The sequence below is a fragment of the Glycine soja genome, chromosome 2 (assembly GCF_004193775.1).
Source record: "Glycine soja cultivar W05 chromosome 2, ASM419377v2, whole genome shotgun sequence".
Taxonomy (NCBI): domain Eukaryota; kingdom Viridiplantae; phylum Streptophyta; class Magnoliopsida; order Fabales; family Fabaceae; genus Glycine; species Glycine soja.
In genome coordinates, this window is record NC_041003.1 from 47,440,802 (window position 1) to 47,459,297 (window position 18,496).

At 31.8% G+C, this 18,496-nt stretch overlaps 3 protein-coding genes across 5 annotated transcripts; all 3 read left to right on the top strand.

Moving 5' to 3' along the window:
• Positions 1-2,279: 2,279 nt before the first annotated feature.
• On the top strand, positions 2,280-5,833 carry LOC114400191 (vacuolar protein sorting-associated protein 29). Of its 2 annotated transcripts, XM_028362519.1 has the most exons (5): positions 2,285-2,408; positions 2,941-3,090; positions 3,362-3,530; positions 4,487-4,624; positions 5,281-5,833. In XM_028362519.1, the coding sequence occupies exons 3-5, from the start codon at positions 3,399-3,401 to the stop codon at positions 5,581-5,583; spliced, it is 573 nt and encodes a 190-aa protein (XP_028218320.1). In that variant the 5' UTR covers positions 2,285-2,408; positions 2,941-3,090; positions 3,362-3,398; the 3' UTR covers positions 5,584-5,833. The 2 variants fall into 2 exon arrangements, with proteins under 2 accessions (XP_028218329.1, XP_028218320.1); XM_028362528.1 differs by lacking the exon at positions 2,941-3,090 and having other exon boundaries at positions 2,280-2,408.
• An 897-nt stretch (positions 5,834-6,730) lies between these two features.
• On the top strand, positions 6,731-9,198 carry LOC114400201 (transmembrane protein 256 homolog). The gene is made up of 5 exons (XM_028362540.1): positions 6,731-6,877; positions 6,988-7,058; positions 7,165-7,245; positions 7,392-7,435; positions 8,798-9,198. Exons 1-5 carry the CDS (start codon positions 6,838-6,840, stop codon positions 8,895-8,897), a joined length of 336 nt encoding a protein of 111 aa, XP_028218341.1. The 5' UTR covers positions 6,731-6,837; the 3' UTR covers positions 8,898-9,198.
• A 1,386-nt stretch (positions 9,199-10,584) lies between these two features.
• On the top strand, positions 10,585-17,645 carry LOC114400210 (TMV resistance protein N-like). 2 transcript variants are annotated; one of them, XR_003663908.1, is made up of 7 exons: positions 10,585-11,280; positions 11,679-12,774; positions 13,034-13,312; positions 13,431-14,384; positions 14,767-15,463; positions 16,219-16,291; positions 17,569-17,645. XR_003663908.1 is itself a non-coding variant. In XM_028362553.1 (6 exons), exons 1-6 carry the CDS (start codon positions 10,790-10,792, stop codon positions 16,233-16,235), a joined length of 3,534 nt encoding a protein of 1,177 aa, XP_028218354.1. In that variant the 5' UTR covers positions 10,585-10,789; the 3' UTR covers positions 16,236-16,542. The 2 variants fall into 2 exon arrangements, 1 of the variants encoding a protein (XP_028218354.1); XM_028362553.1 differs by lacking the exon at positions 17,569-17,645 and having other exon boundaries at positions 16,219-16,542.
• The last annotated feature ends 851 nt before the right edge of the window (positions 17,646-18,496 follow it).

Below are 18,496 nucleotides of genomic sequence, written 5' to 3' on the forward strand. Positions count from 1 at the left end.
GTCCACTTGATATGATTGATTGAAGGTAGAAAGTCAAGAACATAACTATTACTCTCCTTCTTTTCTTTTGACCACTTGACCAATAGGAACCTTGTGCCAAAGTAACTACGAAGTCGAAGAGAGTGTAACTAATTCCAAGTGAGTTCGGAGACCAACGAGAGAAGTAGTTTAGCACTTGTTATGTTATTCATTTAAATTGAGTGGCCAAATTATGTTTGGCTTTGGCATCTTTAAACCGAGTAAGAATAAAATAAATAAGGTTAATATATATATATATATATATATATATATATATATATATATATATATATATATATATATATATATATATATATTTTTTTTCCTTTATTAGTTTTAAAATTTTAATTTGGTTCCTCTCTTTTTAAAATTATCAATTTGGTTTTTTTAATTTTTTATAAAAAAAAAATTAATGTTATTTTTTCATCTAATTTGAACTAACACCATTTTGTGATAGTTTAAACTTATCACACCGTAATCTATTTTTTTTCAAACTTTTTTGGAATTATAATCTCTCTTCTTCTTGTCCATAATAAGATCATTTTTAATGTTTTAATAAATATAAGTAGAATTTTTAAATTGTTTTATTGTGATAGAAGTAATTGATTCTACCTCATCTAATCTGTTATTTAAAAATTATAAATATAAGCAAAATTTTCAAATTGTTTCATAAGTGATTATTTTGTCTCATAATTTATTATTTATTCTTTAAGAAAAATAATCATACACATAAATTCTTTTCTAAACATGCATATAGACAGAACGCAACCAATGCAGGCTATTTTAATATTTATATTATGTAGTTTACACTAAATAAATATTTTTAGAGATATATATTTGTGTATTTGAATTTTTGATTACATAAAACACTAATATGTTAATATAACTTGTCGTATCATTTGACTATAATAAATTCAACCACGATTGTATAATTATATATGCAATAGAACACATTCAAATACATATATGTTGTTTTGTTAATTTATTATAGTAAACATAGTTATATTTAATAATTTTAATTAATTGTTCATTTTACACACATATATATATATGTGTGTGTACGTGTGTCTATCGTTTGTTAATTGATACAATAAACGCGTAGCAAACGGTATTATCCGTGCTACGCAGTAGTAGAATTATAAAAGAAAACATTAATTTAATCTTATGTATAATTTTCAATTTATTTAAGTTTATGATTTTTTTTCTAGTTTAAATTAATAAAAGTTCTTTCACGATTTTATCTTATTAAAATGTAATCTTGAAAACAATTACAGACACTGATACTAGTATTAATTATTAAAATAATACTATATTTTCATATTGGAGAAACTAAAGAAAGAGAGGATGTTCCAATTGTGTAAAAAAAGTAAATTTTAAAATATTGAATTAATAAAAAATATTATTAACATTATAAAAGTAAAAATTAAAAGAAAAATATAAGTATTTAAAAAAATTCATCTTTAAAAATCTTAAAAATAAATTTAATTAATAAATCAATAGCTATTAATATAAAAAAATTACCTTATTTCGTAACATTTATTATTCCAAATTTATCCTTTAACTAATATTAAAACCCCCAACAATTACAAGTAATTATTGTCTCATACCTTTTTAACATAACAATTATTTCAACTACATCTAACTAAAAAAATAAAATTAAGATCACAGGCACACAAGACACATAATGTCTATTTTTCAACTAATAATAATAATGATTAATTATTTTAACACTAATATGCTTAGACATTTACTTGAAATATTTGAGCTTTAATTTTTGGATTTAATAGTTATTCACTTAAAAAATACTGTCAACTAATAAAAATTATAAGGCTATTTTAACACTTTCAACTTATTTTCTCTCAATTTTCTCTCTCTTTCTATTACTTATTAAAAAAAAAAGTTATCATATGCCATCATACATTTTTTTATCTATAACTATATATATATATAAAAAGAATAAAATATTTTAATGTATACATTTTTATAATTATTTTATTCTCATAATTACATTCACAAGTTATTATTTTATTTCTACAATTATCTTAGTAAACCATTTACTAATTTCTAATATATTTATTTTTATTTAAAAAACATGGGAAAAAATTAGTCACAGCGTCTTTTTTCCCTAGTAAATAATAATAAAAGTCCCTTTTAAACTTTTTATATTCAACTTTTTTATTTTATATTTTATTAATTGTAAACAGGGGTAAAATTAAACTTGTCAATCTAATTTCTCTTTGGTTTTGTCAATTAATTAATAATGAATAGAATGAAATTGTGAATTGACGTATTTTGGGGTTTGGGTTTGGGTTTGGATTGTACCGGCCAACTTAGGGTGGACTCACTCTCGATCTCACCGATCACCAACCAACGTGGCTTCTTCTCCTCAGGTTCTCTCTCTTGCTTCAATCATTCTTTGATCTTCTTTCTATACCCTTTCGCTTCTTATAATTTTTTTCTTCTTCTTTATATTACACTCATTGTTTTTATTTTATTTGTTGATTTTAATTTCGTTTGTTGAGTGTGCAACTTGTTATGACTGTGGGTTGTTTAGGGATCTGATGCGTTTGTTTGACTCCGATCCATTTTTCGCTTTTTTCGATTAGCTTAAATTAGTCATGTTTCTAATCGTTTTGATCACATTATACTTTTGTTTTTGTTTTTTCGGATCGTTGAGATTCTTCACGAATCTTACCCCAGAAAATGGAACAAACCAATTAGTAATAAGTAATAACTGTACTGTACTACCAGGTGGCCTAACTCTAAAGCTTGTTTTGGGTTTCCGAGAATTGGGTAATTAGGTTGCTCCTCACTTTTGGTGACAAAATGAATTTCGTGTGAATTCAAATTGAGACGCACATAGTTTCTGTGCTGACAAAGGTGGATTTGTAATTGTGAAATATGCCTTTATTATGTTCGTAGGTAAATGGAAAATTGGTGAAGCGGGCTATTTTGTATAAATTGGAGGAAATGTTTTAATTTTGTTTCTCAAGTTCAGCTTCTTGCTGTACAAGTAATAGACTATTATTAGACTTGCCAGAAATCACCAACTGGGTTGCTCTTTCTAACCAGGTATGCTGAGGGTCGGATTCTTTTTTCTTTTCAAGCAAGAAAGTTGTTTATGTGCAGGAATTCTAAGATTAATAGAATGTTATATGCATATAGTATACAATTTTCATTTCATTTTTTAAGCAGGTTATATGTTGGCAAACTGACTTTTATTTGAATATCTGATTACAGAACATGGTACTGTGTATATCCTGTGTTATACTTTATCTTGGATAAACTGTTTTAGCTGTTAGTCGTTGTTCTTTTGTTTATGGGCAATACATTGTTTCTGCAGGTTCTCTAAGTCAACTTTCAGTTTTTGATTGTTGAGGATGGTGCTGGTTTTGGCCCTGGGGGATTTGCACATACCCCACAGGGCTCCTGATCTTCCTGCTAAGTTCAAATCCATGCTTGTCCCTGGCAAGATCCAGCACATAATTTGTACTGGAAATTTATGTATTAAAGTATGTCCAGCTTATTGAAATAATTATTTCTGATTCAGTTTTGACTGTTGTCATGCTGCATTGGAATATAATCAGTTGTCTCTACTTTATAGTTTTCAACTTATATATTATGAAAGCACAGGGGACATGGGTATGAAGGTTCAGATTTTTTTTATCTTGCCTTTTTGTCTTTTGACAATGAAATGTTTTTCTCTTAAACCCTTGTAGCTGTAAGATTTGAGTTCATTCAGAAAGGTTATCTCTCATTACAATGTGTGTACTATAACATTTAGCTGTAGAAATTAGGAAACATCAAATTTTGTTTTGTCACACTCACCTTGTATGTGTTGTGTCCTGTGTCTTTGTCATTGTTCATGCTTCTTAGGTAGAAGATTGATGAATATTGAAAAATTTGTAAAACTGGGTAATCCTGGGTGTCTGCATGGAAGGTTTGTAATCCCATGGCCGGTGGTGATGCCATGTTAGAGCCTGGTGGGATGCTCCTTGATTTTTGTGTAGCATGCATTATTTACCATTTCCATAGGGAAAATTGAAAGCTGTTCATTGTCTCCCCCCATCCTGTTTTCTTATTGATATTATGAAACATTTTTTTTCTGTAACCAAAATCATTTTCTTATGAATTTAAAACTGGTTACCAAATCTGTTAATATCAGGGAAACCATGTTATTTATAACAACAGAAGGGGTTTAAATAATGATTTATGTTGTTTTACTATTCTGCCATTGGTAGCATGGATACTGTCACATTCTTGTAGCACAACTTCTTTTCATGCATTATCTACCCCCTCTGTGTTACATCAATTATCCATCTGCATCTACTAAAAATAATTCAGTACATTTGTTATGGTTCTATATTTTTATATGCTGTTTATTTTATTCACATTAACTTGTATGATATAGAATTATGTGTTTTTAATGGTTGAACGCATAAGCTAATTTTACTTCATTCATCTTCAGGAAATTCATGACTACTTAAAGACTCTTTGTCCAGACTTGCATATAACTCGTGGTGAGTATGATGAAGAGACAAAATATCCGGAGACCAAAACACTAACCATTGGCCAATTTAAGCTGGGACTATGCCATGGTCATCAGGTCTGATTTTGAGACTGATATTATTTGCCCTGTTTTTTCTTAAATGGACCTAAGAAAATTGGGAGCATGGGTGAATCATAAGGAAATTACCTTTTTTCTTAGTACAAAAATGAATGGATAAGATCCATGACTAGGGACTTATTTGTGATTAAGTCAGAGGTTTTTAAATTTCAATTACAACCCACAAGATTGACCCTGTATTCCAACATGCCCCCACATCCCAAACCCCTTCTAGATAATATTTTGTGGCACTTGTTGGATGCTGCACTTTGGGTTTTCTGATCAAAGGTCTATGATTTTAGGCAACTATAAAAAGTTTGTGGGTTGGATAGCAAGTCATTCCTGTATATTACTTTGGGCCTTGCTACAGCTAACCGCTTTAACCTGAGCTGAATGTTTTACTTCATTCTGCCACTTTAGGTTGCGCTTGTATAGGTTTATTTATTCTCTTTCTTATCTTGCTTGATGGTGTTTAACAGGTGCAATTTACATCTGTTTTATTTTTTTGTTCCAGCTGCAACTTTTTCCATCCAATTATATTCCTCCTGTGATTGGATTTTATATGAAACTGTTACTGGTTCTGTTTAGTCGAAACTTAAACTGTGCTATATTATGCATTGGTATATGATAGTTATGAATCTTTAATGATTGTGAAGGTTATTCCATGGGGAGACCTAGACTCACTGGCAATGCTACAGAGGCAGCTCGATGTAGACATCCTTGTCACAGGTCACACCCATCAATTTACAGCTTACAAACACGAGGGAGGTGTGGTTATAAATCCAGGTTCTGCAACAGGTGCCTACAGCAGCATCACTTATGATGTGAACCCAAGCTTTGTCCTTATGGACATCGATGGTCTGCGAGTTGTGGTTTATGTATACGAACTTATTGATGGAGAGGTTAAGGTTGACAAGATTGATTTTAAGAAAACATCCACAAGCCACTCTGCTCATTAAACACTAGGGTTTTGGTCCTACTCTTGTTTGTCTTTCTCTTTCTTGTTTAGTTGTTTAGTTTTCTTTTTCCTCCTTCAAACTCTCCAAGGGTGTACTGTTTTTAGTTTTTATTTTGCTTTGCATGTACACTTGTATTTGGCCATATCATAGGATTCTTAGGATTTGGTTAATTTGTGATATGCGCCAAACGTAATGACTGATTGATCAAATGGCTTTGTGTATTACTCCTTTTACCAGTTATTTACCCAGAGATGATATGCAGCCAAAAGAAAATTTTACTGTAAAAATGTAGGAACTAGTTTGGGAATTGAGTCACCAAAATTTGGAGAGGGATACAAGTGGATACATTGTATTTGGTGCATGTAAACTCACCAAGAGTTAAAACTTTAATACTTAGTTAACATGCAAAATAAATAAGAGAAATAAAAATGAAAGAAAATAGAGAAGAAAGAGTATTATAATTACGGAAAATTACAATGAGAAATTAAGGATTGTTAGGACAATTAAGGATTCACAAAGGAAAGATTAAATAAAAATAAATTCTTTTAAAATCTTAATATGTTAATAAGTTTTTAATTAAAATTTCTCATATAATTAAAAAATATTTTTTAATATGTAATAAGCTAATTAGTAAAACTAAATAAATAATAAAATATATTTTATAATACTATTTATCTTAATTATAACTTAATCACTTCAAATTAAATAATCTTTTCTTTCATAAAATACCATTGTTTTTTTTTCCTTTCGATGCTTTAGTGACTGAAATAAAATATTATTAATTAATATTTTTTTGTCACTAAAATAAATTGTAAATATAATTAAGCTTCTATAATCATTTATTTGCAAAAATATTTTTAATTTAGTACTACAAAATTTATAGAATACTAAAATTAAAAAGATTATGTTAGTGATTGAAATAAGATATTATTATTGATGTAATAATTTTTTTAGTTAAATACAAAAAAAATTAAAAGATCTATATTAATTTTCAAGATATTATTAAAAAGGTTATTTCAATTTTAATTTTTTAGTGACCAAAATAAAAAAAAATACTTTAAAGAATTAAAACTATGATTTAGATTAAAAAAACCTACTGTAAAATTTACTTGGAACAAAAATACTGCTTATAAGCAACAGTTATATCCTATTCCTCGTAGCTAATGGCACGCCATTGCCTTAAGTAAATTTAAGAAAGAAATAATTCATACAGAGTACATAATTATACTTTGGTTTGCGTTTGCGGTGAAGTCAATGGATCCTCAGTTGTGGCACAAAGTTGCTGCGATTTCAGGTACAATTTCTTTGTCATCATCGTCTTCACTCTTTCAATTTCATAATAATTCATACCCTTTTCTTCAGAAACAATAATAACTCACTCAAACGGAAACTGAAACATTACAGGAGTGGCAGCACTTGGATTGGGAACCTATGGTGCCCACGTCTTCAAGCCCCAAAACCCTGCTTACAAAGATGTCTCGTTCTTTCTACCCCTCCCTTTTTCCCAATTCATTTTCATTTCTATTACATCATAAAGCTTTATTTTTTGTTCTTGTTTTAATTGGAATCTGTCTGCTGAAGGTTTGGCACACAGCTTCGCTTTACCATTTGGTTCACACTGCTGCCTTAGTTGCCGCCCCAATTACAAAACACCCCAATGTTGTAAGTTCCCATTTCTCAGTTTTCCTACTTTTTCTTCCCTTTTTGCCCCTTTTGCTATTATATGGTCACTGTAGAGTGTAGAGTGTTTTTGAAATAAAAACAACATTTTTTTTTCAGTAATCAATTCATCATTTTCTTTTTTGCAGTTTGGAGGCCTTCTGACCGCTGGTATCTTGGTCTTCTCTGGGACGTAAGTGCTATCTCAACCTTTGCTATTTAAATGACTACGTTTCTATTGTGCCATGGAATTCTCTTCCAACTATTTGTGATGCTTATTTTGGAACTAGTTATATTTATTTATTTAGGGGGATAAGGGGATTATTTTTTGAAAAGGGTGAGCCATTGCCACATTGATGTTGAGGATGAAGAGTTTATTTCATTGTCTTGGTTGCACGTATAAAAGCTAGGTTGGGTATCACAGATATTGTCTGAAGTATTAGGTTTGAGCTGTTGGTCCAAGGGATCCATGGCAAAGTGATTAGAAGTGAGACATTCATTTCAACATGGGAAGGGAATTGCTGCATAATTTTGTCCTCAGAGCTGAAGGGAAAACTAAGTTATTTATGTTAATGACGGAATCAGGTATAATTGCTTTTACTAAATCAAAGTCTGGGTCCAAACTCTATAAAAATCAAATCACTAACTTCAGAGTCTGGGATGTCAACCAAGGCACGGTTAACCTGGTGCTTCAGAAGATGAGCAGGGCACCTGCTATCTTCACAGAGATATGCTCAAATTATATCATATCAAATGGTTGACAATGCTGTGGGATGTGACTTCGTAAATATTATTACAGGGACTTACAACCCTATAATACCTCAACAAAGTTAGGTTGTCTACTTAGGTAGAAGGGTGATGTGAGTGTGTTCTAAGATTCTTAAGGCATGCTTTTTAGTGGGGAAAAGGAAATAGAAAAACTAGCAATTTGAGTTTTTGACTGCCCAAACTGAAGAATGCAGCTGTTTGCAAACAGATCTAGGACATTTCTTTGCTCCCTATTTATGATTGGTGAGTCCCAGTCCCAGTAATCCCATGAAATACACAGATCAGAGTGAGAATTATTTGTTGATTGAAGTTTGGAAAATACTAACATATTTATCTGTGATCTGACTTTCATTATCTTCCTGCCACAAGGAGTGCAAAGTTCTAGAATTTACATCCCATTGTTTGAAGCAGTTATGAATTATCCAACAGTAGTGTTTTTACTTGACTTGGTGATGAGCAGGTTGGATGGTTTTTAACTTGAGAAGAAGAATTTATTCTTTGAATCTCTCTAGGAAACCAAAAACATGACACTCTAAGGGTTTTTCATGTTTTGTGTCAGATTTTGAAGTATCTTATGTCAGATGGTTCAGCAATTCACTTAGAATGTGGTCTGCTGTGATTTTCAGCTGTTGCATATAGAATACATTTGTCCTATAAATTAGACTAGCCTACAACAATATTGTCTTGCTGCATGCTGATTTTTGGTAGGAAATATGGGTAAAAAATTTCGAATGACCATTAAGCTGTATTCATCTTTATGATATTGAAGTAAATGTTGATTTTTTAGGTGTTATACTGTCGCATTTCTTGAAGACAGAAAATATTCAACCATGGCTCCATTTGGCGGCTTTGCATTTATAGCAGCTTGGGGTAGCTTGTTTTTCTGATGACTTCGACTCTATTTTGGTCTGTGCTGTTACAACATCTATCTTAAGTTTGTTTCTAAGTAATTACACTATCACTGAATCGACAGTTGCCCTGCCCATATTATACTCTTCATATTTGTAAATCTCTTACCATTTGTCTTGCAATGGTTTATGGTCATGAAATATATGTATCTACCGATGAATCATCAGCGAATGGCGATGATCCTAACAGATTAAAGATTTTCTGTTGATTGTTGAAGCTGGCTGTGTAGCCCCCTCCTTAGCCGAAGTAATAATAATAATAACTACTTATATAACTTTAGCTATGAAGCATAATATTCCCATGAGATTGCTCTTAAGACAAAAATGAATTTAGCATTTTCAGCTGTGACTTTGGCTCCTCTCTGGTGCTGGGGGTACATATAGGCACCAGCTTTAGCCAAGAGGAAATAAGTTGTACAGATTAAATATTAATTTGGTTTATGGTGTGGTTTTTATTTTTTATTTTTATGAGTTTATGGTGTGATTGAAATGTAAATTTATAGATATAAAAAAAATTCTGTTTTCTTTTACATGAATTGAATTGTTGAATTTGTTTGTAATGCTCTCTTGTGACGAGCTCTCTTCAGGATTGTTTAGTAATTTAAATTTAAATTTGCAAATGCTAAATTGGTATTTAAAATGTTATAATTCAATAACTGTACAATTACTAATTTATTCGTCTAAGAAATTCTGGTTCATAACTAAGAATAAAGCCTGGCAAGAAATTAAGGATAAGCTAAACAAGAGAATTGGATGTTAATCATGTAATAAGAAGATAGTTAGATGAGAAAGAAATTACTTTAGGGGAAAGTTAAAGATATTCCAATACCAACCCATTTTCTTCTATCGAATTTTCTCATAATTTTTTATTTATTTTAGTAAAAACCTAATATTAATCGATCGTCTCATAATTTCCGAAAGAGTACGAGTTGTTAAACTTCGTGAAGACGGCACTCTTACACAACCAAGTACATTTGCCGACTCTGCAAAAACTACTGTAACTAATTGTGATAGAAGTCAAACTTTCATCCTCTAGTAGTCTAGTATCGTAATAAGTATGGCTTTTTAAGAAGAAAAAAAATGTAATAAGTATAGCTAAATAGAAGTATTTAGACACATTTATTTATATTATTTATAGAATTCAATCTATTCCCGAGCATTCTAAGCAAGGTTCAAAGTAATAAGACAAGAGATTATCTTCAATTCAATCAATTTAATAGAATTCTCAGTTGATAACTTCCTTACATAACCACCGTTTACCTTTTTACCTATATATTCCCTCATCTCACTATAATATGGTAGTTAAATTTATAAATGAATAATAATACAAATATTTTATTTTTTTAAATACTTTTTTATTTATTTTTATCTCTTTTTATCACATTATAAATTCTATTATATTTTATATTTTTTTTTCTTCTTTCTTTCTCTTGATGTCAAATAACAATACTGAGTATCATGTAACATTTTTATATGGAGATTTATTTTCATTGATATGTGCCTACATCAACATACAGACTCGTACAACCGCATAACAAAGTTATAAACTAAAAGAATAACAATAATAATGTGAGAAATATTTTAAGAAGAAATTCAGATATAGAATATGATGAGCCGTCCATCAATAGATTTGACCTTATCAAATGGTTTAGTTAAACATAATTTAAAGCTTGCTTAGTGTCTTCTTCTTCTGGCGAAGAAGACTAAGTGCACATTAGAGAACCATATAATTCGAACAACGCGCCGTGAACCTAAACAACACTTGATGAATCCAGGCCAAAGGGAAGCATGCATCTTCTTTCTGCAAAAAACATGTTACCAAAGCTGCAAAGTATTGTTCTTGAGTAGGTTGTGAACGTGAAAGCTTCAACATGTTACGTGGAGAATCTTCCTCAAACTCTTGGCGATGGACATACCATGTTTTCTTGAGTTTTAGAGGAGAAGACACCCGTTTAGATTTTACAGATCACTTGTACGCTGCGTTAGTGCGAAAGGGAATCATAGCTTTTCGAGATGACAAACAACTCGAGAAAGGAGATGCGATTGCAGAAGAACTCCCTAAAGCAATTGAGGAGTCCCTTGGTGCCATAGTCATTCTCTCTGAGAACTATGCTTCTTCCTCTTGGTGTTTGGATGAGCTCAACAAAATTCTTGAATCAAATAGAGTTCTGGGGAGGGAAGTTTTTCCAGTCTTCTATGGGGTTAGTCCTGGTGAGGTTCAACACCAGAAGACCCAGAGTTTTTATGAGGCTTTTAAGAAACATGAAAGAAGATCTGGGAAAGACACAGAAAAGGTGCAAAAATGGAGAGATTCCTTGAAGGAACTTGGCCAAATTCCTGGTTGGGAGTCCAAACATTATCAGTAAGTTTTTCCTGCATTATTTTTTCTTTTAGCAACTATACTTCTTCTGTTTCCTTTTGCTTAATTACATTTTTTTTCATTTTAATTTTGATAATGTAAAATATTAGTCTCTTCAATTTTTTCTCCAGCAAATTAAGTCTTTCTATTTTTAAAATTCAGCAAACTTCATCTCTTATTATTAGTTTACATTATAAAATACATACTTTTGAACGAACCAAATATATCTTTAGTAAAATTTCTTAAATAAATATTTATTCTACTTACAATCAATTATACATCGATTATTGAAATAATTTAATTTTAGTATTTGTCTCAGTCACAACCTTGATAGATGTCTGTTGTATATATACATTGTTTTAGTGAAACATACATATGAAAACTTCATCCACACTCTGCAGGCATCAAACAGAGCTCATTGAAAATATTGTTGAATCGGTATGGACAAAACTTCGTCCTAAAATGCCATCTTTCAATGATGGGCTAATTGGAATTGGCTCTAGAGTTAAGAAAATGGATTCACTTCTAAGCATAGAATCGGAGGGCGTTCGCTTTATCGGAATATGGGGCATGGGTGGCATTGGAAAGACAACAGTAGCGAGAGTTGTCTTCCAGAAAATCAAGGATCAGTTTGATGTTAGCTGCTTCCTTGACAACGTTAGAGAGATTTCTAGAGAAACCAATGGCATGCTTCGCTTGCAAACAAAACTTCTGTCTCATTTGGCAATAAAAGGCTTAGAAATTATCGATTTGGACGAAGGAAAGAACACAATAATAAACCTTTTATCCGAGAAGAAAGTTTTACTTATCCTTGATGATGTTGATGACACTAGCCAACTAGATAATTTGGCTAAGAGGGTAGAATGGTTTGGACGTGGGAGCAGAGTTATAATCACAACAAGAGACACACAAGTATTAATATCACATGGAGTAGTTGAAAATTACAACATTGAGTTCTTAAATTCGGATGAATCCCTTCAACTCTTGAGTCAGAAAGCCTTCAAAAGAGATGAACCTCTAGAGCATTATTTGGAGTTGTCAAAAGTTGTAGCCAAACATGCTGGAGGCCTTCCTTTGGCCTTGGAGCTTTTAGGTTCATTTCTTTGTGGAAGAAGTGAATTCCAATGGAGAGAAGTTGTGGATATGATAAAAGAAGTCTCTGCCAGTCATATTGTGATGAAATCGCTTAGAATAAGCTACAATGGGTTACCACGATGTCATAAAGCTTTGTTTCTTGATATTGCATGCTTCTTCAAAGGGAGGGTAAAAGAGCTTGCAACACAAACTCTAGAAATTTGTGACCGCTATCCAGCAGTTGGAATTGAACTTCTAGTTGAAAAATCATTGGCAACTTACGATGGCTTTACTATAGGGATGCATGACTTGCTTCAAGAAACAGCAAGGGAAATTGTTATAGAAGAATCTCATGTAGATGCTGGAAAACGTAGTAGGTTATGGTCTCTAGAGGACACAAATCAAGTATTAAAATACAGTAGGGTAAGATTATTTTTTTTTAACTAAATTTCAATTCATTTATATTGTAGAGTTTAATTTTTATGTATTGTCTGCATAATTTTACATTCTTAATTAGTTGGATCATTGCCATGAAATTGAAGGTAATTATAATAGAATCAATAATCTTAGTGGTTTGTGATTGAATGATAATGTAAAAATCCATTATACTACATTCACTATTTACTCTATATTTCAATTCCTTATCATATGTCTCAATTTTATCTACATTATCCTCTGCTAGGAAAATGAATCGATTGAAGGCATAGCTTTGAACTCACCCGAAAAGGACGAAGCAAACTGGGATCCTGAAGCATTCTCAAGGATGTATAATCTTCGGCTACTTATCATAAGTTTTCCTATAAAACTTGCTCGTGGCCTCAAATGTCTTTGCAGTTCATTGAAATTTCTTCAGTGGAATGACTTTTCTTTGGAAACTCTGCCGCTTGGTGTGCAGCTAGATGAACTTGTAGAGTTGAAAATGTATTCCAGCAAAATAAAAAATATTTGGAATGGAAATCAAGTCAGTAGTTCAATTAAGATCTTGTTTTAACTTAATACTAGTATATATAATGTCTTGAAAAGCTAATTAATTTTTCATACTCTCTCATAATCATTTACTTTTTGTTCTGATTGGTCAGGCTTTTGCAAAGCTGAAGTTCATTGATTTGAGCTATTCTGAAGATCTAATTCAAACTCCAATAGTTTCTGGGGCTCCATGTCTTGAAAGAATGCTTCTTATAGGTTGTATAAACCTTGTTGAGGTTCACCCTTCAGTTGGACAGCACAAGAGACTTGTTGTATTGTGCATGAAGAACTGCAAAAATCTTCAAATCATGCCAAGAAAATTGGAAATGGATTCTTTGGAGGAATTGATTCTTTCTGGCTGCTCAAAGGTTAAAAAACTCCCAGAATTTGGAAAGAATATGAAATCTTTATCACTGCTTAGTGTGGAGAATTGCATAAATCTTCTTTGCCTACCAAATTCTATTTGCAATTTGAAATCTCTTAGAAAACTCAACATTTCTGGCTGCTCAAGATTGTCAACACTGCCTAATGGTTTGAATGAAAATGAGTCTTTGGAGGAGCTTGATGTGAGTGGCACAGCTATAAGAGAAATTACTTTATCAAAAGTTCGTTTAGAAAAACTTAAAGAGCTCTCCTTTGGTGGAAGGAAAGAACTAGCACCCAACTCACAAAACTTGCTTCTATGGATCTCAAAGTTTATGAGGCAACCAAATCTGAAGGAGTCAACCATGCCTCCTCTTTCCAGCTTACTTGCCTTGGTGTCCTTGGATTTAAGTTACTGCGACCTTAACGATGAATCATTTCCTAGCCACCTTGGTTCTCTATCATTGTTGCAGGATTTAGATCTAAGTGGTAACAATTTTGTTAACCCACCTGCCCAGTGCATTATTAATCTTTCTATGTTGCAGAATTTGTCCTTCAATGATTGCCCAAGACTTGAATCCTTGCCAGTGCTTCCACCAAATTTACAAGGCTTGTATGCAAATAATTGTCCTAAATTGAAACCATTTAATTTGGATGAAGAAATGCTATGGAAGATATATGAGACACAATCACGTATGGATCCGGTATGTTTGTTATACACTCCATCCTCCTTTCCTCTATCTCCAATGTTTCTGTCTTATTTTTATTAGGTTAAACTATTTATTTGGTCCCTATAGTTGCCATTATTTTAAGTTTTAGCCCTGTACAAGAAAATTGAAGATTTAATTCTTGAACAATTGTTGTAATAATAGTTTATCATTGCTAGAAAAATTATATACCAGTTTTACACCACCATGAAGTGTTGTTCTCTTATATTAATATTAATAATGGACCAAAGGACTAAAACTAACAGTTTTCTTATACAGAGATAAAAAGAAAAAAGAGCAACAGTAGGAACCAAAATGAATAGTTAAACCTTTTTTTATTAACTAGTTAAATTTATATAAAAAAAAATCCTTGTAACAGATTGAAGGGCCCGAGGTTTGGTTCATCATACCAGGGAATGAAATTCCATGTTGGTTTGACAATCAAAACTGCCTTGCAATTGATTCATCACATCATCCATATGACAAGTTGGGTTGTGATTCAGTTACATCAATAACAGTGGATGTACCTAAGGATTGCCAGTTAAGTAAATGGTGGGGAATTGCAGTATGCCTAGTATTAGAACCTTCAAATATGGAGGAGGAGGACTCATCTCGATCTTATGTGAGACCAACTTCTACAGGAAATGAGGAAATGTGCATTTATTATTGGGTCTGTAAAGCTCCTGATCGAGACCCTGACCCAAAGTTTCCTATAGCATCCAAGTTTGGACACTTGGTTTACAAACTCAATGACCCTTACATCCATATTATATTCTTGAGTGCTGATCATGTATATATTCAGCATTATCTAAGTGGGGAGCAAATCCAACTCCAATTGATATTTTTTGTGGAGAATTGTTCTAAGTCATGTAAGGCAACAATAAAGAAGTGCGGGTGCCGTGTGGTATGTAAGGAAAAAATTGAAGAATGGCGCAAGCACTCAGATGGTCTTAATATATCAAGATTAACAGAAGTGAATGATGATGAGGAATTTCGTCGTGAATTGGTGGTGGAAGAGCCTACTTCTCCAAATACATTCTCTTCAACGGACAAAACAGCAGTAAACACTGCCCTTGGTAAAATGATCTGACCATACAATATAATTCTTTTGGTTTATATATATATAATACATTCTGTTAGTATACATTCTTTTCATCTGAAGAAGAAAAAAATGTAAAATTTAATCTTTCAAATTACATAATATCACATGTGATTCCTGACTTCATGAATCTAAAATACTATAATTGCCCAATATTAAAAATATTCTTCGGTAACTTCCTACAAGCTGGTTAAAAAATGTTACATTAAGTGGATATTCTCAAGAAAATAACCTTAATAACTAGCTGGAAAGTCGATATATCAGCATATTTATACCATTTACTTTCTGCTATATGCATAACGTACGAATATTAAATTATTTAAAGAAAACAGGATAATATGGTATAGAAAGGTTCACGACAACATGATATGATAATAAGGATGTGTCGATTACGTTTTGCAGAAAGACTTTTCCATAATGCACAGATATAACTGGCAATCAACAGTTAAAAATGTTGAATAAGTTTGGAAACATACTGGAAGATGCTGATAATTTTTTGTTAAATACAATTCTTATTTAAGCTTTTATCTAGGATGGGACATTAAATTATGCTTTATCCATGCACTTTCATGGAACTCTACAAAAAAAATCGGGGGTTTTGTCCACAGAAACTGCAACTTGAACCATCCCATGATCCCCAACCAAACATATATAAGTGCTACTTGCTACTTTGTAACATTTTATATACATGCAGTTTGCCAATTACTAACCTTTTGGACTGTCAATATTTAGATTGTGATAATGCATAATGGCATGGATTTGGATACGCCTTCTGGGAAGCTAGAGAGACTTGTCAATTTTCACGGTATCAGTCTTTAATGAGATATGTGTTCATAGATCTGTTGCTGATCTTACTTCACTTACGTTTTGTTCAGTTTCTGTAGTTTTGCGTTGCTTACATGTTTAGTTCTGCCATAGAAAACCTTTCAAAGAAAGTTCTACTTCTTGGCTACATTTTTGTTGTTTTGGTTGAAGGATCCTCCTCTGTTTTCCCTGAATCTTATGTATAACCTTCTCCTTTCGCCATAAATATAAATAGCCAATTAAGCAGAATAATTATACAGTATAGTTCCAATATAGATGTTAGATATTGGTATATTCACATGCCATCAGGGATACATAAGTCAAATTAAGTATCTCCCATTGTACAGTAATGTTGCTTTTAAAGATCATAGAATTAAATCTTTATAATCCTGTGATAGTGAGTCAAATACTTAGTATATATTGGGTCAAAATTTATTAACCAGCTGCAACCCTGTTTACTTAAATCCATGATGAAATGTAACAATTCAGTGAGTGTTTGGATGAGTCCTAATAAAATTGATTTTATAGAATTCATTTTGAAGTGTTGTAATTTGAGTGTTTATATTATAAAAGCAAATTAACGGCAAAACTCATAAAAAAAATTATCCAACACAAAAACTACTCAAATTAAAACTATATGTATGTTTGGAACGCGGTGCATTGGTGCCAACTCAATTGTTTTTTCAAATTCATAGTAAAGCAAGTCTTAGTTGCTTCTAATTTTTCAATTATCCACCGCAATCTTTGAAGCTGGAATCAATTCAACTATGTATCCAAACATGCACTACGTTAACTTAGAATCAATAATGAATCCAGAACTAATTCTTTAAAATGAAACTAAAATTGTGAAAATTTATTCAAAATCATGTTGAGTAATCTTTCAAAATAATTTTAAAGAATTTTAGATGAAACTAAACACTCTCAATATGCACACCCAACGGATGGAACAGATTATGGCTACTTGGCTTAGTATGACCATTGTCTGACTTTCTGTTGGTCTTTGTTTTCTCCACAAAATTGTATGTGTGAGGATTTGTTTTGTTTTATTTTTGAAGTTCCTTCCCCACCTTCTTAATGTATTTAGTTGTTAAGAGTCATTTTCTGGATTAGGGCCATTTTAACAATTTACTAAAAGAGGGTCCTTTTCAAACTAATTATCAAATTGGTGCTGTTTTTGCCACTCAGCACAAAAGTAGTCGTCAATCTACAATTGGTGATTTCTATGTCATGTGATTTTTATTTTTTTATTTCAGACTAATTAGTGCGTGTGTTTTGTAGATTTATAAATCCCTTGGCAACAGGAATTGGGTTGATTCTCTGCTTCATAGTCGATACTTCTGTAAATATCTTTTGAATTAAAATCATGAGCTAGCAAGAGAACAAAATTTATGCTGGGTCTCCTGAATAATGCAATGTATCAGTCAATTCAAATACTCTAGTACTACAAAGATCTCATCTAATTTTCCAGAAGCTGATGAGTATAAATTAATTTTAATTTATGAAAAAAACTGATTCATTTCCTATTAGTGCTAAACAAAAAAAGTTTACTGTAATTTCAGCCTGCTGTTGTCTGCATGTTAAAATATAATGTGGTATGTCGATGTTGGTTCTTGAGTAATCTACTGTTGCTGTCTATAAAGAAGGCGAAGGAAGAAAGTCTAAAATGTAAAATTAATGTTCAACAAAAAAAAAATATGTAAAATTAATAATAATATTATTATTATTGATATTAAAAGGTCAAAATATAAAAATATCCTGGGGATTAATTAAAATGTAAAAAGCACATGCATGGACGCACCGAATAGAAGAGACGGAGAGCATAGTAGACAAAATGTCATATGACCAATGCTCGAAACATCATACCAAGACAGTGATAGAATCCGAAACCACAAGATGACATCAAAGAGTTGTTGCTGTCAAAGTGATCATGCGAAGTAGAATATCAATGTATATAGTTCCCAATATGATTTTTTTTTTTTTTTTATCAATATACGTACACTCTAATTGGACTCAGAGCAAGAAACTATGGAACAAGAATGAATGGTTTGGAAATTGGAATCTCTGTGAGGAAGAACATGGCATGTGACTTAGAGCTAAATGACAATTTGGGGTTGCAGGTGGAGAGAGAAACCGACTTCTGTAACAGAGCTCGTGGTTGAAGCTTCAAGACACACCAGGTGGCGCACCACCTTCTCTATTTGTCCAC